This window comes from Lygodium microphyllum, chromosome 30 (assembly GCF_053477565.2).
Source record: "Lygodium microphyllum isolate KBCC chromosome 30, Lygodium_microphyllum_v1.1.10, whole genome shotgun sequence".
In the NCBI taxonomy this organism is placed as follows: Eukaryota; Viridiplantae; Streptophyta; class Polypodiopsida; order Schizaeales; family Lygodiaceae; genus Lygodium; species Lygodium microphyllum.
The window spans coordinates 63339362-63364153 of NC_141164.1; the positions used below are offsets into that span (position 1 = coordinate 63339362).

General features: G+C 38.3%; 1 protein-coding gene across 1 annotated transcript in view; it reads left to right on the forward strand.

Moving 5' to 3' along the window:
* The window catches only part of LOC148009929 (WW domain-containing protein), a 72293-nt gene extending 58255 nt beyond the window's left edge, over positions 1-14038 (forward strand). Inside the window, exons 7-13 of the mRNA XM_087673338.1 lie at positions 9053-9115; positions 9906-10074; positions 12572-12785; positions 12876-13022; positions 13188-13313; positions 13403-13454; positions 13546-14038. Coding sequence (XP_087529464.1) covers positions 9053-9115; positions 9906-10074; positions 12572-12785; positions 12876-13022; positions 13188-13313; positions 13403-13454; positions 13546-13701 — 927 coding nt within the window. The 3' untranslated portion in view covers positions 13702-14038. The remainder of the gene's footprint in view (positions 1-9052; positions 9116-9905; positions 10075-12571; positions 12786-12875; positions 13023-13187; positions 13314-13402; positions 13455-13545) is intronic.
* The last annotated feature ends 10754 nt before the right edge of the window (positions 14039-24792 follow it).

Consider the following 24792-nt stretch of genomic DNA (forward strand, 5'->3'; position numbering starts at 1 on the left):
CTGTGTAACATAAGCACATAAAATAGAAGATAATGTAACTGGGGGGAAAAACCTCTCATAAGGAGAGTAAAAAGTGCCCCAGTGTCCTACTGCAGATCACCAACACTCCTCTGTGAGCGTAGGCATGAGTCAAATTCAAAGCATTGCGAAATGCTTTAAATTTTTTGTGAGGAAGAGCTTTGGTGAAGACATTTGCCACATTGCTGGTGGTAGGAAAGTAGACAAGGCTGATATCTCCTACTTGTAGCCTTTCTCTGACAAAGTGATAGTGGATCTCTATGTGTTTCGTGCGTGCATGAAACACTAGGTTTTGTGCCACTGCAATGGCACTTTGACTGTGAGTAAACAAAGGAGTAGGATCCTTGGATAGATACATCAAGAGCTGCCAACAAACGTCTTAGCCATATATGTTCAATTGTGGTAGTGAAAGCTACCTTGTATTCAGCTTCACAAGATGATGTGGCAACAGTGAATTGTTTCTTGCTAAGCCAAGAGATGCAAAATGAGCCAAGAAAGAAATAGTTTCCACTCATAGAGTGATGTGAATTAAAATCAGCAGCCCAATTTGAATAACTGTAAGCATGTAGTTGTAGTGGTCCCCCCTTGGGATAAAGCAGTCCAAGAGTCCTAGTACTTTGCAAGTAACGAAAAACATGCTTCACAACTTGCCAATGTGATATGCGTGGACTGTGCATTGTCTACTCAGGGCTGAATCTTCAAACTGAATATCTGGCCTTGTGTTGCATAAATAAATGAGACATCCAACTGGTGGAGCATATGTATGGGCGTCAAACAAATCACTGCCATCATGCAAAGACGGCTTGAGTCTAGTCTCCATCGGTGTGCTAACTGGCTTGTAATCCTGGAAGCCAAATCTCTAAAGGAGTTTACCAACATATCTGGACTGAGACAATCCAATGCCTCTAGGATCATGAATGAATTGAATGCCCAAATAGTAATGCCAAGGCCCTAAATTTGACATTTCAAGAGTTTGCTAAAATTTTTCTTGAATGCTGAAATCTGATCAGCATGTGTCCTTGCAAGCAGATGATCATCTACATAAAGACATATGACTAGCAAGGTTCCCCCCCTCTTTGCATACGTAAAGAGTAGACTCTGATGGGCTGTTAATGGACCCTTGGTTGAGTAAAAATGCATCAATTTTTGCATACCAAGCTCATGGAGCTTGCTTTAAACCATACAAAGCCTTTTTCAGCTCGCATACCAAGTGTTCGGATCCCTCAAGTGCAAAACCGATGGGCTGTTGTACATCCACTTCTTCTTGAAGTTCCCCATGTAAAAATGCAGTTTTAATATCAAGCTGGTGCATAGTCCAACCATGATGGGTAGCCAAAGCAACCATACACCGTCATACGGGATGCAGGAGCAAATGTCTCCTTATAATCAATGCCCTTCTTTTGTGTGTAGCCTTTTGGTACAAGCCTGGATTTATACTTATCAATGGATCCATCTGCTTTTCTTTTTTGCTTATAGACCCATTTTGTGCCAATGGCTTTCTTTCCAACAAGCAATGTCACTAGATCCCATGTTTGATTCTTTATGATAGAGTCAAATTCAGCTTGCATTGCTGCCGTCCAATGCACACTCTGTTGTGCATCCTCAAAACAATTAAGCTCCTCACATCAAGTGTGTGTGCTGCCATAACAAACTCCATCATATTAGCATGATCATGCAGATGGGCTTGTCTTCTAGTACAACCAGCAATAGGAGCATCCAAATGCCATCTTTCATAGTCTGCAAGTACCATCTAAGCATCTACCTAGCTTCTTGATTATGTACAAGCTCTTGTTGAACCTCGAATTAAGCATCTTGCTGAATATTCAGATCAGCCATAGGCTGAATTTTTGCATTGCTCAATGGAGCAACTGGCTGAACATTGTGTTTATTTACTGAAACTCCAGTTGTATCACCAAAATAAATGGGCAGTAGCCTTTCAAACACATCATTTGCAGCGTAATATGTATCAAAACTAGCAAGGGATAATTCTAAATTTTCATAAAAAATCACATCCCTATTGACAAAGACTTTCTTGAAAACAGGATCATACAGTCTATATCCTTTGCTCTCATTGTTGTACCCTACAAAAATGCATTTGACAGCCTTGTTGTCCAACTTCTTTCTTAGTACTTCGGAGCAACTGGCTGAACATTGTGTTTATTTACTGAAACTCCAGTTGTATCACCAAAATAAATGGGCAGTAGCCTTTCAAACACATCATTTGCAGCGTAATATGTATCAAAACTAGCAAGGGATAATTCTAAATTTTCATAAAAAATCACATCCCTATTGACAAAGACTTTCTTGAAAACAGGATCATACAGTCTATATCCTTTGCTCTCATTGTTGTACCCTACAAAAATGCATTTGACAGCCTTGTTGTCCAACTTCTTTCTTAGTACTTCGGGAATATGAGCATACGCAAGACATCCAAAAGTACGAAAGTGGCCAATTGAAGGCTTCCGGTTGTTCCAAGCCCCAAAAGGTATAACAAGTTTCAATACCTTGGTAGGGCACCTGCTGAAAATATGACAAGCACACATAATTGTTTCCATCCAAAAGCCATGTGGTAAACTCTTAGCTTTCAGCATACATCTAGCCATCTCCATGAGTGACCGATTCTTCCTTTTTGCAACCTCATTTTGTTGTGAAGTATATGCAGTAGTATATTGATGGACAATGCCTTTTTGTTGTAAAAAATTATTTAGCAAGGAAGACATTATTTCCGCCCTTGGTCTGAACGGAGAGTCTTAATCCTGCAACCAGATTGATTTTCAGCAAGTGCAACAAAAGCCAAAAATGCATCATACACGTCTAACTTTTTCACCAATGAGTAGACCCAACAAAAACGAGTAAAGTCGTCAATGAAAGTGACGAAATAATAACATCCACCCAATGAATTTGTTTGCATATGTCCACATATATCCGAATGCACAATCTATAATCTGGCTGTTGCCTTAAAAGCAACATCATGAGGAAATGAGAATCGATGCATTTTTTCCAAAATGCATCCCTCACAAATATGCTCAGGAGATCTCTCCAAAAGAGGTAAGCCATCTAGCATTTGAGTATGTTGCATAAGCATTAAATTGCCATAGTTGACATACCCCATGCGAGCATGCTATAACTCTGCATGTGACATAGTAGGAGTAAGAGTAGATGCTAAATAGATTGACTGATCAATCAAATAAGTATCTAACTCATAGAGTCCATGGCATAATGTGCTAGTCGAAACCAAAGTCAAGAATTATTTATCCTTGACTATGTATTTGTCATCATCAAATGTAACTTTCATACCATACTTTTCTAAAGAAAAAATGGACAACAAATTCTTCTTTTTCCCTGGCACATATAATGCATCTTGTAAACGGAGAGTAGAGCCATCAATGGCTTTTAAGATAATCTTCCCAACACCTCTAATAGGGTAAGATATATTTTTAATATATTTTTGGCACATTGCATAGGCTTGTCAACATGAGCTGCAATAACAGACGAAAATAAATCCTTGCGGGATGTAATGTACTTAGAAGGACCACTATAAAATAACCAATTGCTAGCATTTTCAGTAGAGCTAAATGCTCTATCAGCCCAAGAAGAGTCATAATTGCAAGTGTAAAAACAGTAGTAACGGTCTACAACAAAAGACATAGACTCTGTAGCAGTAGAAGGTGCATTAGAAAGCATCCTTAACTCCTCCTCCTTCACCTTGGCTAGGGCATGCACTTTTATAGGAGATACCATCAATGCCAATTGGGGACTAGAAGCCCCAAAAGAAAATAGAGGGAAAGAGTGATAGGATGGTGGTCGGGGTCTGAATCGACTTGAACCACATGATCCCATGATCCCCCAAAGCATACACGTCAGCCATAGATATCCTTCAGAAAGTACTTGGAAGACAACAAAGAAGATGTTGCCACTGTGGTGAAAAGCAACCAATAAGAGGTGTCCTTGGAGTAATTGGGGTGTGTCAGGCTGTGGTACAGAAGAAGACTAACATAGGCAAGGTGGATGGGGAGTATCCAATATTGAAAGGAACACACAATGCTGGCCAGAAAGGGCTGGCTGCTAAATGCAGATATATAGAGGGTGATACAGCCTATTGGAAGGTATGGGAATGATTAGAGTACCCACAGAAGTAGTAATCTGCAATAAACGCAGATGTCCAGCCAAGAAGAGATGGGAATAACACTTGTAGAAAGGGCTGGCTGCTAAACACAGATATACAGAGGATGATACAGCCTGTTGGAAGGTACGGGAATAATTAGAGTACCCATGGAAGTAGTAATCTGCAATAAACGCAGATGTCCAGCCAAGGAGAGACGGAAGGAACACTTGTCTCAGGCCACCCAGCACATGGAGAAGGTTGCCTTGGTCAAAAAGAACCATCCCCGCATAAAATGCAGCAAAAAATGAGTTCTGTCCACTTGGAAACAGGTCATCCAGCCTGTATGGCAGCTCCCATGCAGAGAGGAAACAGCCCTGGGGCAAAACACAAATAGTAATAGGTCTGATCCATAATATCTTGCACAAAATACAGGTATAGTGCAGAGGAAACAGCCGCCTGAGAGGGCAGGAACCTGTAGGTGACACATTATAAGAAAATGCAGATGTTATGAAGATCTGCACCTAAAAATCAGGTCACCCAGCCTATATAATGCTGCCCAGAAAAGGAGGAAGTCCTACACACCAAAAGGCAGGTGTACAAAGGGCTGACCATGCTGAAATAAGGACCTGTCCAGCAGAAAAGGAGGAAGTCCTACACACCAAAAGGCAGGTGTACAAAGGGCTGACTGTGCTGAAACAAGGACCTATCCAGCAGAAATAGTCCCCCAGCAGAGAGAGACTCCACTCTGCAGTAAACGCAGGGTATCCAGCCGCTGCGGATGATAAACAGCTGATCATGGTTGGAAAGGCAGATCTGGACTCCCCCAAGATGACGTGTGAATGGCTGGTACCTCGAACAGAGTGCGGCTCTTCGAAGATCTCTGGCTCCCACACATGGCTTTGATACGTTGTGAGAGTGCAGTGGAAAGGAAAGTGAACACCCAGAGGAGACAGAAAGAAAATGTAGGTGAGCGAAGGAACAAATGACACCAATGGCTGAGAGGTACAAGGCTGCAATAGTTAGCCCTAACATGCATCTCAATGCATTAGTGTGGGCACCAAATGATAGCAGGAGGATGAGAGAATGAGGGTTGAATGATCACCAAGGATCAATGATGGATAATGAGAGAGAGGGGCAAGCTGCCCATGGATAGGTGAACTGGGGCCATAACTAGTAATAACTTGGCCATGCCCAAAATATGGGCGACCAAGACAGCCTAAAGTGCCTAAAAACTTAAAAGAAATGCACTAATGTGCCCTCCATCTAAAGTACTGAAAGCACATAGGATGATAGACAAAGACAATGTTAGAGCTCCTAATGTCCTCTCTTGATTCAAATTGAGGCTTACACTCAGGAGACGACCATACAAGACACATGTTCACTAACAAAAACAATACTGAAACTTCACCAAGAGACACATTGAAACTTTACCTCTAACTTTATTTGCCTTAAAAGTTATACTGACTTCTAGGCCTTTGTCCCTTTGGATCATACAGATCCTTTAGAACTTTCATATTGTTGCCAAAAATGGTACATTGGTTGCATTTCCCTCATGACAAGCACAATACGGAGCATTTGCATGACAACATCAATGTTATGAGTCCCAAACACAATGGGCTACATATATGCATTGCCAAACTTGCAACTTTGTGCCCTAGCATCATGCCTTCATAGCTATACATGGGGTTTTGCATTCCACTTGCCATACCTAGATACATTGGGCCTTGCATACCAAGCATAGGTGGCTTAATACCAAATACATTTAATCCTTGCATCCCCATGGCTGAATTGTTATTAGCCATTGCTTGGAAAACTGAATTGCTATCAAAGTATCTTGGGTAACCTACATTAGTATGCATGCCTTGCTATCCAAAAAGCATTGGATTGGCACTTCCACATTGGCCTTGCATATGCATCAATTGCCTCCTTGGCATCATTTGCTTATCCTCACAATCCACATTTGGAACATCATCTTATGTTTTGGGTCTTCCTTCGATACATCTTGTTGTCCCAAAGCTCTTGAAGATGATATCCTCTTCTTGCCTTTGCTATCCTCTTTTAAGGGGTGAGGAAGTGCACAAATTGAGGATCTTTTGCTGATTGCACATACATTTTAGATTCTATTCTCAGCTGATCTCTAAATTGGTCATCAAAATCCTCTCCCTCTTACTGGTCATTAGCTTCAAGAGACCTAGACAGATCCACGTCTTGTCCAATTTCCTCATTCTCAACTTGCTTCCCATGTTGAGTGCCTTGTCCAAGATTGAGCATTGCATTTCCCCCAACACTTTGTGAATTTTCAAATCGAGAGGCATTATCCTTGCTTGATCCTATCTTGCTATCTGAAGACATCCTTGTTGTAATGCTCAGCTAATTACAATTTCAGCACTAGAGCAATGCTTTTGACTCCCAATTAGGTGCCTTGGGCCCACTAATTCAAGAGAGTCAATGGTATTTTGGCAATGCAACCATGAACTGGTCTTCCTTCTTGGATAGTGTGGTAATGACCTGATTATACACGAATTATAGCAAGCATAAAATTCACATAAACTGAAAATGCAAATGTTACTACTTGATCAGTTGAGGGTAGCTCTTTGATAGCCTTCAATGGATGTGTTGATAACCAATGGCTGGAAAATTGCAACAGCGCTCTCTCTTCCTCTCCGAACCTCCACCATGCTGGAATGAGGCTCCAACAGCTTCTAATAGCCTTTCCCTCACTTGGATGGGCAAGTTTTGCCAAGGCATAACCTTCTAAATGCATTTTCCAACCCAATTAAATTAATTTTCGGAATATTAATTATGAAAAATAGTTTATTTATGAATTCTTGCTCAAAAGATTAACTATACCAACCAAAAATTAAATTGGCTAGGCCAATTTGTCATGCCAAGTATTCCCAAGCATTTATTAGCCCTTGAACTAGCATTAATTAATTGATTAATGCCTAGTTGTTAATGTCACCATTGACATTAATGACTAATAAAATCTTCTAGGCCAAAATCTGATACCAAGTACGACCTAGTACATGTCAAAGGATAATTCATTACAACTTTTGTATCTAACACCCACTTACTTGTCAGGGTCCTTGGCTTGTCATTGTGAAATAGATTTCACGTGCATCTCACATTTGCACATTTGATATAACACTTAATCAAATGCTAAGTAAAACATCGGAATTTCTCGTTTTCATGACATAGGCTTTCATTTGGAGAGGGAGTCTTAGTCTTTGGCTGCCTTCTTCATTGGCAAACTTCAATGGTAATGACACTCTTCTTGCCTTCTTTGGACCAATTCCATCTGCTTTGGCCTTCTTCTAGATCCTTAAGCGGTGGTAGGAGTCGTGTGTGTCATGTATGGTCATCTCTTGCTTGTGAGCCTCAATTTGTGTTAGATGAGGACATTAGGAGCTGTGATAGTGTATTTGTCCATAAGTTCATTTGTCCCAGACATTCTAGGTGGAAATCCTTCTTTGCATTTGTCACCTAGTAGCCAATTTCTCTTGTTTTCAAGCCGGCATTTATTGCCATGGGCAGGGCAGCTTTTGTGGGGGGCACATGGGCAGCACTTAATGCATTGTAGCTAGCATTTATTGCATTATTTTGCTGGTCCAACCTGCATCCAATGCAGGTCGGCCAGTTTCAGCATTTATGCCTATTTATGGTTTTGCCCAGTTTCACTCCATTGTCATCCATTCAATTACTCTCATTTTCTGTCCCAACCCTCATCATCATCATCTTCACCACCTGCCTCCATTTGGCACCTCACTAATGCTCCGTGCTGCTTGTAGGTCTGACTGGACCAACCTTGTATCATCCAGATTTCTGTCAGTTTTATTCCTTTGTTTGTCTCCTTGTAGGTCTGACTGAGACTGAGACCAACCTTGTATGATCCAGATTTCTGTCAGTTTTATTCCTTTGTTTCATTGAGTCCTCTTGTTTCCTTCTTCTGCTGCACACTGTTGCATGATTTACCCATTACAAGAAGTCACATCGAGACATATCTCTCTCTTGGGAGCTGCGGAACAGGGAACTCCAAATTACAGCTTCTCCATTTCTTTTTTAGTGCTTTTTCTAGCTACTAGATAGCTTGGACATTGGCTCCACTTTTCGAGCCTTGTAGGATCCAAGCTATCCCATGAGATATTAATAAGTTGACAGATCTTCATTTAGCTCTTTAACAGCTGACCTGATGTTTTCACTTTATTTTCTATCGTCAAGTTTTTGTGTAGAGTGCCCAATCTAACTGGACTAAATTCTTTTGGCGTAACCTACCTAAGAAATTGTCACGAGATCTAACTTGTTTTCAAGGACCTAATGGTTAGCCAAACTAGGTGATGTTTTCAATTGTACTGAAGGTTATAAATCCTTTTGAGCTTAGTTTCTGAGACAAAAATAGTTTATTATATGTGTTTTTGTCGGATCAAAATGCTTAAAGTAATATTTTGCTAGTGGTAACTTCAACTCATTTTTGCTAGAAGGATGAACTTCCATAGACTATTCCAATATGATTTTTGGCAAAGTTCACCTAGCTATACATTCTCATGGAATCTCACTTCTAAAAGCTCACCAACGAAGTTTACAAAACAAGCACAATTAAGAAGACTCATTGCCCAAGGAGATGATCAGCAAATATATTGCAAAGGATCTCTAAATGAAAATATTTTTGTGTGACACTGTCCCTGTGTATCAGCAATGATGTTTAAATTTAAAATATAGGCTGGTGACTGTCACATTATGCCCTATGTCATTCTCTCCCTCTTTTCCTTGCCCTAGTGTTTGTAATACTGTTGATTCTGAATCGTTGCATTCTAGGGCTTTGTGTAGTGTAATGATTCTTTCTAATTGAAGTGCTGGACAAACAATGGTAGTATACATTCTGCAGTTTTTGGTTGTCTTGCCTGTTGCTAACTTGTTATCCGGTTTTCACAGATGAAATTGGCAGAAATGGGCGCTTCTAAGGAGATTAGTACCTCAGAACTACCTACTGGCTGGGTAAGGTGACTATAATGAGGGAGTTAAACACATTAGATGCATTGTAGTTCATCAGATTTTCTGTGACATCTGCACTCCGAAAATCAGATACTGTACAGTAGACTTATGACAGATTACGAGAACTCAGAAAAGGTTAGCTGATGATGAAGTCCATTCTTCAGGGGGCTCTAGACAATTGGAGGACAGGCTTTCCCAGTATATAGATTTGGATAGGACTCTTCTCTAAAGGAGTATCTAGTTATGATGATTGTCATTGGCAGCCATGGAAATCACAAGAGTGGAGGCTTACTTGACAACTTGCTGGCTGCACTTGCTAGAAGATCAGGGGTTTCTGAGCAACTTGCTACAAGAAATTACAATGATTTGACCTGTCCGGGGAGGAAGATCAAGATGGCTAGGCCTTAGTTAAAGATGAGTGGGCAGGCACAAGATTTTTGCTTTTAAGGGAAAAAGCCTTCATTTTGCAGTGGTATAGATTTCTGTCTATTATTTTGTTACTATGGTGGGAGTATGGGGCATGTTCATTTTGCATATGCTATGCCTTGCCGTTTGTGACCCTTATTCTAATACTGCAAAGTAGGTACGGGAAGAAAGGATTGAACACAAGTCTTTACATCTGTGTGTGGTCTGTTTCTTAATAATGATGACACACGTTTTTGGATCAATATCTTGAAAGTGTCATTAATAATGAATATTATCTAAGTGTGCCTGTAAGCAGAACAAAATCGATAAATTTGTTGAGATAGCAATGAACAAACAATTGAAATCGAGCTATAATTTTGCATTTCAGATGGAGGCAAGAGATTCAGAAACAGGTTCTTCTTATTTCTATAATGAAAGCACAGGACAAAGTCAATGGGAAAGACCAACATTGAAGGTTTCTGTTCCTCCCCCACCTCCTCCCCCGACACTGCCTCCTCTTCCTTCCGATTGGCAAGAAGCAATAGACAGCACAACAGGTCTGAAATGCTTATATCAATTTTCACCTTAGGGGTGACTATCATTGCGGAGTTTTAAACAGACTTTCTTTCATGGAAAAAGAAAAGTTATGGAATGTTTACGTGCAGCTCTTTGTCTCTTCCATTTTCCTTTTGCACAAGAATAATTGATATTCAAGTGAATCTAGTTAACTATAAAGCTTTACAGAAAGTTGTTCTACAATGTGACTACTAGCTTAGACTGTAATCTATGCTTCTTGGATGACATGTACCCACTTTATTAGTTCATGTTGAAATGGCAAAGGATACAGGCCAGTTGGCCACCAACTACAACAGCATCTTGTTAAGTTCAATGACTAGACCCCCCAGGATGTATAGAGGACAGACTGTCTGGCAGAGCACTAGGAGGGTGCTGACAAACAGCATGAGGTTAGCTTTTTCTCTGAGGAGGAGATCATAAAGGCACTCACAACTCTATGGCAGCAAATGCCATGGTCAAGATGGTCTAGACAGCACCTGGCCATTTTTCAGGCTTACTAGGAGATTATCAACAACAGACTGGTGAACGCTTTCCAGGAGATCATGTGGAGATTACCCAGGTTGAGACTTATCACTTTTTTTTGGACTGCTTACAAGAACCTAGATTAAAATCCCTATCGAGTAAACGGAGTCCAAACAATACTTGGAGGTATTTTTCTTTAGGTATGTCCACCAAGTGAGGACTGAGGCTGTGTGCAGATGAACAGCACTTCATGTTGAGAATGACATCATGATGTTGCAGGTCATGCTAGCGTGAAAATCAAGGGGTGCAAATCAATTGGTTTCTTACTGACATTGATGCTGGTACAGATTTGGGAGATCACTCAGGTATTGGATGGGTGAGCAGAGAGTAGATAGATACCTTGGGTTTCGGGTCAGGCTGGATATCACAGTGACCTAGTAGTTTGTACTGGTTATTGTGTTATATTTGGTGGAGGTTGATGTAGGGGAGTATGGACCACCTCTCACTCTTGGGGAGAGCTCTTTCTTGCTGGCAATGGCTTGGTATATAGCCTCCTGTCGGTGCTTCCTCGCAACTTGCACATCCTAGTTACTGGACTTGGTTTGGAATTTCATGTGGTCCAATTTGGAGGGACTCCTGTGCTAAGCTGGCCTGATGGACTATCATCTGGGATAGAACAGAGGAAGGCTTAGAGGATTTTAGGCCCAAAGTATTAGACTTAGGCCCTTTTGGGCAAGATGGTGGTTCAAGGTTTCAAGTTAGGTGGACAAAACTGGAGGCTTCTCCTGCAGGAGGGTCTTTAGGAATGTCATCTCTAGGCTTTCTCTGTGATGGATTTTCACCTTGTTGCTCTTCTATGTGCAACCTTCTGAGCTCATGCAAAGCGGAGCAAAGACCCCTAAGATGTCAGAAAGAGATTGATAGACAGCCAGTCCTATAGAATGGCAGGTCATGGATAGGGATGGCTTGTGGTCAGCGCAAGCATATATAGTAGCGATGGCTTGTAGCTTAGTGAACGGAAGCATATGTAGTGGGCAGGATGGGGTCCTGGCCCTGCCTGTTTGATTAAAGTTTGGAAGGACATTTACCAGATGGCAGAGAGGCGGTTCTTGAGCAGGCCTGATACAGGTGGCTAGTTTCATCTTCACAGCTTAGAAGGCTCATAGGCACTAGCAGTGGATAGCTAGCACCAAGGCTTGGCTTTTGTTAACCTTCCTTGGAAGAGGATCCATGTCCTTGGGCTGTAGGGTAAACTGGACCAGCACTCTAAAGTGGTTCTTCATGTTCAGACAGTGGTAGTGTGCCAGTGTAGAGCTGTAGAGTACCACTAGAAGTAAGTTTATATTCCACCTCAAATAACATAGTTCAGATAGCAGATCTGTCCAGAAGTCACTCAGACGAAATTTGAGACTGGATATGCAAGATGAAAAGCTAGAATTTCATTATTTCAATAACTTTAGATCCTACAAAATCCAATGATCAAGACACAACATTGATTATAAGCTGAATGAAATTATTTCAATAACTTTAGATCCAAAAAAAGTCATTATCAGTAAGTCTTCCAATGATCAAGACACAACATTGATTTGCCAAAGATAATTCAGACTTGACTTCTAGTTGTTTGAGTCAAGACACAATTAAAGCACTGATGGTAGGCAGGTGGAGGCAAGCAACACCTTTTTTGATAAAATAATCTAGTTTTGTGCTTTTTTTAGTTGCCAAAACACCCCCCCCCCCCCCCCCCCCCCCCCCCCCCCCCCCCCCCCCGGCCCCACCCAAAAAAAAAGAAAAGAAAAAGGTCAAGTCTGAATTAGGATATGATACTCCAGATTTCATATGTTTTTCATACGTCTGTATCAGCAATCATACATATATGATAAAAACTATGGTGGTGACTATTCACTCTATGAGATTTAAGTTATTTTGATAGTGAAAATTCTATGCTGCTGGTCAATTCATGCCAGTTCTTTTGGTACCCACTTTTTGGATTTTAGTTTTTGATGTACTCCATTCCAGGGCAAAGCTATTACTACAATGTTAAAACAAATGAGTCCACATGGGAGCGGCCAACCATGAAACCTTCAAACAACTCAAAACATCACATTGCATCTGAAATTGGAGTGTCACAAGATGGCAGAATTTCTGGTGCTAGTTTAAAGAAGTGTGCTGGTTGTGGTGGTTGGGGCCTTGGACTTGTACAGACTTCGGGTTACTGCAATCACTGCACAAGGTAAAATAGAGCATGTATCGAGTGGAAAGTAGCAAAGATGCAAAATCCCAAGATAGTACAGAGCTTGCTTATGAAATTCTTATTTTGTAGAGTGCTGAATGTACCAGTTCCAAAAAATCATTCTTCAGCGTCAAATGCCGCCGAAATAAATGGAAGACAATGGGAATTAAGTTACAAATTGCAGGTGGGCACTGCTGCTGCAATTGATGCTAAAACCAAGGGCAGTGGCAAAACAAGGTAGCACAAGAAATCAAGGTTTGAGAGATTATGGTAGAGGAATGCAAGTGTTTATTAATTTGAGATTAAGAAAATACACTTTACTGGTGGTTGTGTATGGTATTAAGAAAGGCGTGACAGTTAAAACCATTTATATTGCACTCATTTATTCTGCTGATTATATAGGAGCAATGCCAAACCCCCTGTGGGCAAAACATATAGAAGGGAACAGAGACGGCGAGTCACATCTGATACCGATGAGCTAGACCCTATGGATCCTAGTTCCTATTCTGATGCACCTCGAGGAGGCTGGTATGTTTCCCTGACACTCCTGTTGTACATTGATATGAGGATCATTTGCAGCAAGGTATATATGTGGCTCAGTGTGAAACTTGTTACAGGGGTGTCGGTCTGAAAGGCGTGCAGCCTAGAGCGGCAGATACCACAGCAACAGTAAGCTATTCATCTGCCGTCAGAGTTTAAATATTGTAATTTGAATCCTTTATAACATGTATAATGTGGGGTTTTTGTGTGGCTGTTGTAGGGACCTTTGTTTCAACAACGACCATATCCATCACCCGGTGCCGTACTTAGGAAGAATGCAGAGATTGCTGCCCAGCAGGGAAAGCCAGTGGGCCCTAATTATGCCCCTATTCATAAGAGGGGTGATGGCAGTGATGGACTTGGAGATGCTGACTAAAAGTCATACATACATGATTTGCTTCTGTAATGCATATGCAGTGTTTGTAACGCATTGCTTCATTCTTACAATGCATAGTGAGTTGAGTGATTTGTTCAGCAGTGTCTAGAGTCAATGCAGATATGTGAAGATACTTTTATACTGGATGTATATATGTGTACAAGACACTTGTAGACACCCTTTATGCCTAGTGATATGGACAGTTGGGGGCATTTTGCTAATGCTAAATTTTCTGTATGCAAGAAAGATACAGATATCTTGGCAAGCCTTGTATCAACTCGTATTGTATACTTGGTTCCAGGATTGTCATAGTATTAACGGAAGCTTGATTATATTATTTTTTAGCTCATTGTCTATCCAATAAACATGAAAAACACAAAACATAGGCCCCAAAACAAGTCCCAATCACCGCATCCTACCCCTTAATCCATTTCAACTGCATACTTCATCACATTTATGCTCGCATTTGGAGTGCCATTTGGAAGATGTAACTCCTCACATCCCCTTTGCTATCCATTATCACAGCCTACTACCATTTGCTAGACCACTTTTTGAGAACCTAATATGTATAGGGTTAGACATCAAGCTTCTCACTTTGATCAGCATCTCTACCGCATCTTCATTATCTTCACTAACTATATTCATGAGCTTTAGTGCTCAGACTATGGAGCCTGGAGTCCAAGAGGCGTGTACATGAGATCACCCGTCAAAGTACTCGGAGAGCGCTGACTGTTACCTGGGTCACCAACAAAGGGCCAGCTTCTTTCACGGGAGCATATCTAATCATATCGATGGACACCTCATAAGGATTATACATCGCAAAGTGTACTGTGAGACACTGCCACAGATGGGAGCTTATCTCTGGTATTATTGAAGAATGCATCTGAACATCAAGAAATAGTCAAGTCATGGAGCAGCAGCATACCACAAACTTTTTGAGAACCTCACTCATGTATGGGCAGAGATGGGAGGACCACATTTTGACTTAGTTCATGAGGACAAAGAGGCCTTTCTTGAAACAGGGGATCCTGACAACTATTTCATAAGGGAACCTCTCATCATAGACTGCTAGATGGGCTTTGATTACAACCCTTATACTAGACTTTTCTCAGAAAGCAGCCAGCCTGGGAGACGCCTGTCCCTTTTTCTAATCCAGTTCATAACTAATGATCTTCTGTATTACTTTTTTCAAAGAAAATTTGAAAGAGACCCTACTGCTACATGTTACACCTTAGAGCATGTAGAGACTTTGATAAAGTTAGATTTTTACTGAAAACTGAATGTTAATCATGACATCAGTTATTTCTACAACATCTTAAGCTGAATGATTCCTAGTAACTTGATTATTAACAATTGTTTGAAATGAGGCTTGTGGCAATTTATATAGGACTCCCTATGTTGGTGCATCTCTTACATGTCTAGGAACTCTATCCATGAAGGCCATCATGAAGACTTTTTCCAATCATAAATTCATTCTTAAATTTAAGGTTCACTCTATGCTAGCAAGTACAATATTATAACGAGATGTTCTACATTGGCCAAGCTCTAATGCAAGATAAATCTCTAAGGTAAGTTGGCAATTTATTGATTGTTGTCTTTTGTTGCCTTCAAAACAAAAGCTTGGAGTAATGTGATGTGAAAAAATCAATTATGAATGAATCCTCTTATTCAAATTAAGGCCAAGCTAGAACTTGTAAGTATTCAATGGAATTAAAAAAAATGGATACTTATTTAATTGCAAATCTATGTTTGCATGTTACGTTACTAGTTTCAACTTACATTAGTTAACAAATACTTTTGATTGTAATGTTCCTTTTTAAATGTCTTGGTATGGATGTGCAATTTTATTTAAAAATGATAAAAGTTCTTTTAAGTGTCTTATTTGAGATTTGAAGGGTTTTTTGGATATTAGCATCTTGTTTAAGAACATAACCTTTGATAAAGTTTTCACTCTTTTAAGCAACATATTTGAAGGTAGAACCAAAGTTTCTAAAATCGCACAACACTTGAAAATGTGTGATCTCTAAGCTCTTTATCTCCTCCACATCCCTTTAGATCTCTATTGTGTCCTTTTTTAAATATCTTTTTCAGTATATCTTCATGAACTTATCTGATTCATTCAATTAGTTTCTCTAAATCCATTGGTATCTTTGCAAATTTTTTTAATTCAATTATATAGCAAGATTTGAGTCAATCAAGAAAATGAGTACATGAAAGAGCTACATTGAGCTAGATGTTGAATATGCTTCCTTAATCAAGAGGATAGAGTATGCCCAAGCTAAACATTACGTCTTATAGAGCTACATGGACATGGTTTTGAAGCATGCAGACTTGTAGGTGGACCAAGCCACACGCAAGCACATGCATCGGCCATCGCCACCACCACTCACGTGCTCCTTGCTCTTGTTTGTCACATTTCAAGCTTGTGTTAAGTCAAAAGATGACGGAGACGCTCATGCATTCCACTATTTTGCATCAATAGGAGCGAGTCATGAGGTGTACTCAATCCCACTGAGAACAAGCCCTATCGACGAAGGTGCACCTCAATCACATCGTTTCATCAAATTTGGTTCATCTGTATTGATACAAGTCGCACAATGGTCACGACAAAATCCAATTGATCCCCTCCCTAATATCCATGTTAGTTTATTGGTACATCAAGCTTTTTAAAATTTGTTTATGATAGTGCTAATGGATGGCTTGGTTATACAATGTACTAAAGGTATTTACAAGCTTTAAAAACATAATAAAAAATCGTCAAAACTTCATTAGTGCATAACAATTCCAAATTCAACAACTAGCATGACAAGTTATGCATCTCAATAAGATAATATATTGAGTCAAAATTTTCATCAAAGAAACACAATGGAGAATATTGTACATGAACTTAGAATCAAGTATGATGAGACAGAGTCACAACTAGAAGCCCTTAAGTAGATCAATAATAACATGACACGAGATTGTAAAAGAAAGAGAATAGCCTATCAATCACTTACTTGGAAATAGTGGCCAATGGAAGCAATGCATTTAATGCTTGCAAGGTCACTTGAAAGAAAAAAACCTAGGTGAGAAGAGCTTTGATAATCCATTTAGAGGTTGATGAAGGCAAGCATAAAAGAAAATGCTTTGAGAAGCCCAAAGCTCAAGGTTATAAAGGAGAAGATGATTGAATCAACATATTCAAACAATCATTTGTCAAGCTATTGTGATAGGGTAGGCATTAGCAAAATCACTACACATTTCTCAAAGGGGTGAAAAGTGGATATTGTTGTGTTGAAGAAAAAGAGAAGTATACCTCTTTTTAGACCTTTTGAATTGATTAGAGTCTTGAAAGATAAACACTAAGTTTTTGGAGTTTATAGGTGATTCTATGTATATTGTAGGTGTGGAACCATTGAAGCCAAGGACAAAGAATTTCCACAATGTTTAGTTCACAAAGCTTAAAATTTATAATCTATATCTATACGAGGTGCAAATTGTAGTGTTGTACTACAATACGACTCTAAAGAATAAGGTGGTTAACTCTTATTTGTCATAAAATTAATGAAATTGAGATTGTTGAAGGGGTAAATCTTGAAAGGGTTAGTATTCCTTTGATGAATTTGAACATTACAATTTAATTTGAAAAGCCTAGGAAATTCCACTATTCAATTGGAGCACCACATATAGTGGCTTGTTGCATTAGGGGTTAATAAGGATACATTTAAGGTGTTAAACCCTTCTTCATCCATACAACTATGATAGACATCATTGATAGCCAAGAACATGGTGAGAGGATCTAGGTCTATTGTGAATTCATGGTTAAATGGCATATTGTAGGAGATTTGAATTCAAGACTTTGAAATGCATATGTGGAATTTCTACCAATCTAAGTGCAAGATTTTCATATCTATACTACTTGATAGAGAGGATGGAAGGAAAGGATGGTAAGAAGAAATAGTGGAAATTATTGCATCAGCATGCGATAAAGAAGATCCCACATAGAAGCCTATCACATTCCATTGGAGTGCATTCATGTTTAGTCTTTGCATGCTTTTTTTTGGATTATGGAGAAAATAGTGTATGTATATATCTTCTTTTTATAGAGAAATGCAACTAGATAAAAGATGCCATTGCAATTTGTAAGAATGTGGAGAGGGCTAACAAAATTTGGGTTACATAGACACCAAGTACTGATTTATAAGGATATGAAGAGGTCAAGAAAAGGTGGAAACTTGCCAAAGAAATGTTGCTTTAAAGGAACCAAGGCTTTAAAATATATTTCAACATCTATAAAAAAAGAAAATTTTACAATTTCCAAGCTGTAAGATTATGATGGATGGAAGAAATTGTTGTTGTGCTTCTTCATTGAAGTAATGGATGCAACGCCAACGCAGGGTTGGCAAAAGCTAAGGTCTAGAGTATTCTTAATAAATTGGTTCTAGTACTTTGAAAATGGTGTTTGATAATGAGGATAATGAAGAGTTTACTAATGCAAGCATGCGGTAAAAATTCTATCACACATTAAACATTACAACTTAATTAAAATTTTAGTAAATGTAAGAGTTATATAATCATTTTCAATTTATTTATGTGTGCTTTTACCTTTATAGCATACTCTTAGGGTGCATGTACCATACCTTGCAAGATCAGGGAAGCATTGGAGTTTAGTTCACACAAGGAATGGAAATTCACATGGGGTAGCACATGATACTTACCAAATAAAGATACGTACCAACTAAATAGCAAATATGGTGGAGGGGTATACATTACAAATAAATGAAAATGAAAATGTTATCGATGAATTGATTGCACGAATAATTGAATCATGTCTTGTCATTAAAAGAGCATGTTATGATACATCAAGTGATAAAGAGAACTATGTTATATAATGTCATGATGCATCATCCTTACTGCTTATTGAAATTTGTGGTGGCTAATGTTTATGCATGAGCTATAGTATTCAATGTCATAAGAGCTTGTGACACTTGTGGCTTCTCTTGGTATTGTTGATTGCACTTTAGATTCTGATGACTCTACAAGGAGATCATGGCCTCACCAGTTGTGATTGCAACATTCCACTTGTGGGGTTGGTCTAGAACAATCAATCACCCCTTGTACACCATTAATTATTCCTACTTGGTTATTTTCATCCTTTGTTTTTTGAAAGTGCTTTTGCCTATCCCACCATATAGCATGGTATTGCAATGGGGAACAAGATCCAGATGCTCACATTTGCCAGCTTTAAGTGGTTTATGGGCTCAATTATTAAGGTTAGGTGGATGAGACTCAACAAGCCACTATGTTTGAAACCACGTTGTGGAAGAATGTTATTGCTTGGTTGGTAGAGGAATAAGGATGGAACACCTATGCAAATGCTAAGAAGGATTTTCTAAGTTGGTTTTAGTAGGGTCAAACCACTTGAAAAAGACCCAAAATCTTGATGCGCATTGACTTAAGTTCAGATATGAATCCAGAGGCAAATAGTAGTACTAATAAGGAGGATTCAGATGAGGATGATGGGAAAAATTGCTCAAAGTCCGAGAGGAAGGATAAGGGTAAGAAATCCTAAAGCAAATCCACTATGAAAACCTATGGTGTTCTAAGTGTAATAATTTGGGCTACTTGGTAGTAGATTGGAGCCTAAATCAATCATAATGTGGTATTTGCAAAACTTCTACTCATAAGATTGACATATACTAGGATAATGCTCATAGTTCATAGCCCATACTGGTGACCAACAAGGCACTATGATGAATGCACTAGGATCATCTAGGTGTCTGCACCAGCAACAACTTATGACCAACAAGATTTCCTTGCCCTTCACATGGATAGAGTGGGGCTGAGGTAGTTGAGAAGCATGCCATTTATCAAGGAAACAATGCTTCTTTTGTATGCAAGAAGACCACTGGTGGGTGGAATGCTTTCAAGTATATGGTGCTAAGAAAAGCAGAAGGAGAAAGATAAGGGACCAATACCTTCCATGAGCATGGTGGTACTGTGAGAGCTACCTGGCCTCACTATGAATGTGATTACTTGTTCTGGGAAAAGAGTGAATCTAATATTGGATAAACCAATAAGAGTCTCATGGGGACAGATTAGGCAGTGGACTTCGTTTGTAGTAGCCCCAATAGCCATGGCCAATGTGCATGCTATTTGTGTCCCAACGAAAGATCAACTATGCCATTCGAAAGGTTTGTACCATGCAGTGGAGGCTTAAGCCCCACTATTGGAACTTATCCTTTCGCCTTATTCTATTAGTAATCCCTTGCCAACTCATGGAGTTGGATCCATCCTTTCGAGATCACCTTCTTAAATTTCTTCAACCAAATCAACCTTTTCTTTCAATGTTAGAGGTGATAGCTATGACAATGATCGTTCTCTTAGAGGAAGTGAAGAAACCTCAAGGTGAGTTAGTGCTACCTAGGCCTTTATTCAATTTTTGTGTGATGCCAAGGCAAATTTATTGATGATGTGATGTTGGATAGTGGCTTTGGAGTAAACATTTTCAAGGTGGCAATTTAGGATTTTGGGCTAATGGAATGGGAACCAACACCACATCTAGTTCATATGGCAAGCTAACAACGGGTTTGGACACCTAGGAGTGCACCAATCGATGTTGATTAAAGTTTCCAGTATTTTATTTTGGGTGTCCTTGGTGGTTTTGGATATGGAGTAAGTAGGAGAAGACTATCACTTCCTTTTGGGATACCCATGGCTTTAGCAAGCTCAAATTGGTCACAATTGGGATCAGGACGATTTGACCCTAAGGTAGGGCTATCAGAAAGTTTGGTTCGCCCTTCAAAAGATACATTTTCCACCTTCTCCATATTAATCCAAGATTGTAGAGAGTGGATAATGTCAAAATGAACTTAATTTGAGGTAGTTAAAATGTTGACATAGTATCCCTCTACTTAATTGATGTCTTTCAAATTGGCAACTATGTATTTGGCCCTTGAGGAAACCAAGCCAATCAAGAAAGTGCCTAGCTTGATGTATAATTACGGGAGCAATTGACATTAGAAATTCAATGGACTCAAAAATAGGTCCTTAAAAATAAGGCGGGCCTTTTCGATTGTCCAATAAGAATGCAAGATATTGACATCCATGGAGGGTGAAACTTCTCTCTCCAAATTTGGGGTTTTAATTTTAAAAAAATAAAAGTAGGATTTTTGAAAAGGGAAATGAATAGTGCACAAATTTCGAGTATCTCTATCCTCATACTTTCTCCCTTCCTTTTTTGGTCGGTTTTCAATTTTACTTTTTTCCCCTTCCACAAAATGAGTTTGACCCAAAAATTGAGCATTAGACTCCTTTCTCTCTCTTCTCCATTTTGCTAGATTTTTGTAGCCATTGTAGCTATGTAGTGAGAATAATCATTCTCTTCTCTATGTAGCTATAGAATTCGGGTAAAACATGTATGCCCATCTCTCTCTACATTTTTTTCTTTTTATATTGTTCTTTTAATAGGTTTTAATGTTAGTTGTAACTCCTTCTGATGTCTTCTTGCAAACGTCATTTTGGACAAGAGGCATAGGTGCTCATATATATATATATATATATATATATATATATTCTATTGCTTATGATTTAGAGCTTCATGTTGATTCTAAACTCTTATTTTTGTCTTTTTGTAGAGATCATTGTTAAAAAAGCCAAGGAAAGAGTAAAAATCCTTACTTGCATGCTATTGTATCTACCCTTTTTATTAGTCATTGTGATAAACTCTTACACGTATTTTTCTTGATAAATACAATGAATTTTTCTTTGTCCCAATAAATCTAATTCTCTAAAGTAAATTTTTCTTCATGTAAATGTGATGATAATTTGTGGTATGTGAAGATTTTGATAACATGTAGTGTATGTACATGAGGCAACACACACTGCATTTACGTGTGATGTTGTAATCCAATTTGATTATGTAAACACATGTTATGTACATGCAATCATGTATATGTAATAGCGTAGCCCATATCCATTCAATATATGTGTGGTGCATCATGCATGGCACATATGCCTACTACTACTTGTGATGCATGCATACATTAAAGTAGTCCAAATTTCTAAAACATAGGTTAATGATTGTCCATTTCGAGAAACACAACAAATAAATTTACTTGAAATGATTGTAATTAAACACACACTACATGAGAGAAATGTATACATAAATATTTCATTGTCAAAGAATATACAAATATTTGGCTTTCTAATTTGTTACAACATATGGCATATATGGCAAGACCTTGCATCATATATATGGTAATCCTATGAGGGAGGTCTCTTACCTTCACAAAGCCAAATAATGAAGTTTATATATTTGTTAATAATAACAATGACTCACTTTGTGTGGATGGCAACAACCAACTATGTGTCATTGAATAGGTCAATGAGGAACCCCCTTTGCAGCTCTTTGAAGGGCCCCCATGGTTGTAGCAGTCCACTTGCATGATTCCAATGGGATATCAACAATTCATGCCCAATACCTTCCAAGGCCAGTGAGTTGCATATCCTACCAAATTTCTTGAACCACCTTTTGGAAGGATACTTTTAGTATGAGGAGTTCATAGCTATGCTAAATTTGCCTAATCTCGCTTAGGACAACATGCCCAATCTCCATCTTCTCTTTTTTTTTTTGGTGGCAATATTTGTGCTTTAGAGGGAGCACTTGCTCTCCTAAAGGAGGCTCCACCTTGTGCTCTAGGCAGGATTAGGAAGTAACGAGCAACTTGCTTAGGTGCATGCCATGTAAGCTCAAGGAGAGTGGGTGGAGGAGAGATGGAAGTTAAGGATATAAGAATGGAGAAAATAAATAAAATAAGATGTGAAAATGAGATGAAGGTTGAAGTTTTAACTCATCAAAACCCTCAAACTAGTAAATGTATCTTCAGATGCATAGTTCATCATATGGTCGTAAATCCATAAACTTTTATTGTAATGTGATGAAACTTAACATATACACATGTTAGGTGGTCAAGACCCCACACCAACATTTATTTGTGCAAGTGGTCCTAGACACAGACTTTGGGCCAATGCTAACACAAATTTTTAAATGTGCTCTTCTCTACCTAATGGGTGCATCATCAAGTTTTATCACATGCCAATATAGTTGGGAATTTATCAAATTATCCTATTTAAAATTATAGATGGGTTGATTCATATAGGAATGAGTATTGCAATTACTGATCCTTAGAAATTTCAAACCATGTAGATTGTACAAAAGTATCAATAGTAAACCATGTAACAAGATATGGCAGCTTTCCACATGTCTTTCATCTTGAAATTGACAACATAACAAACACTATAATCAAGTAGCAAGAAACACAAAAAATGATACCATACTAAAGTTGAGAGTGAAGTCTAAAAGCAAAAGTATTGTTCATACTTTTAAGTTGGCACAATAATTTTCAAACAGACAAAGTCACGTATTCTATGCATATGGAGGACTCTTATTTAAAAAAGACAATAGTATAAACTATATCCATTCCAATGGAATGAATGCATTTTCACTATCTAAAGTGACAACCCATAAAAATATGCCAAATGTTGTAAAATTTTTCAACAAAATTGTATACGTATGATACAATTGTTGTAAAACAAAATATGCCAAATGTTGTAAAACTTTTCAACAAAATTGTATACATATGATACACTATTATTATATTTTTAAATCAATTTCATGCAGATGTGGTTGTAGTTGATGCCTTTCGAGGATGGCAAGGAGATATTGGTTCAAGGAAGTTCTTATACGAGAGGAGGGTGGAGTTATAAACAAAATTTGATGGATTTTTCTTAGTAAAATTTACCCATGGCCATTAAAAGATTTTTTTTAGGGATCACTATCACCTAGAGAAGAGAAGACCTTGTTAAAATCAAAGGTTTTCGAGGGGCTGGGGGGTATGAGATTTGGCACGAGTTGAGACAAGAAGGTGCTAGGATACCTTAGTGTTAATCTAAGGGGTGGAAAATTTCATAAATTATGCTACCTCCCAAGGAAAAATGATATTCCGATCATCATTATGAATAAGAGAGGATAAATTCCCATTAATGGGATCACCATTTTGATCATTGTACTCTTCTCTTCCATCAATGCTCATGTAAGCACGACATTCAAGTTGGGGCCATGAGAATTTAGCATGTAGAGAGGAAGATCAAGATGGCTGATTGTTGCGCCTAGAATCTTGAGATGAACGCCATTAGCAGAATAATCATCTCATCGCCGTGAGGTTCACCTTCATGATCATCATCATTCCTTGTCATCTTCTCCCATTTCAAAGCATGGTGGCCCATCTATTAGAAGATAGAGAAGAAATATAATAGAATCTTTATTTTAACGTTAATGTTTAAAGTGGATTTAAAAGACCCATAAAGCTTTGTTCTCATGGGGAAAGCTTTAAGAATATTTCGTAGTGAGTGTGGGACCCCTCGTGGTAGGTAGAAAGGGGGAGTAATTACCAATCGGGGCACGGAGAAGACCAATTTTTGTGCTAGACTACAAAGACACGGCCCCCAAAGATGCAACTACAAACCCCTTAAATTTCCAAGTAAGCACAATATTTATTTATCAATTAAGTATGTGGAAAATTGTCAATTTACTATGTTTAATATTTTTTATCTATGTATTGAAATGTGGTTGTGCATTCTCTGTATTTTATATGAATTTAAGACCCTATTAAAAAAAAGTTAAAATAAAAAAGCAAGAAAAACACATTGAACTAGGCATAAATAGACCTTTGAAAATTTATAAGAATTTATAAAATGCATAATAATTTAAAATAATATTTTTCTAGTGTTTAAAATATTGAATTTTTTTTTTGAAATTTTTTAAAATATATTTAATATTTTAGAAAATTAAAAATCTAAGTTTTTAAGTTAAAAATATACTTTTTATTATATAAAGATAATGAAAATGGCTTATAACAAGGTGAAAATTTGTGGCATGGAAAGAAACATGATTTTAATTTTAAATGATTATATCATATTTTCATACACTAATGAAGAATTAAAATAAAAAAATTAAGTGAAATTATGCACCTAAATTACCAAAGCAAGAAAATGTGGTTACCATGTTATTTTTGTGTTCACACTAGAAAGGAAGGAATTATGCACCTAAAT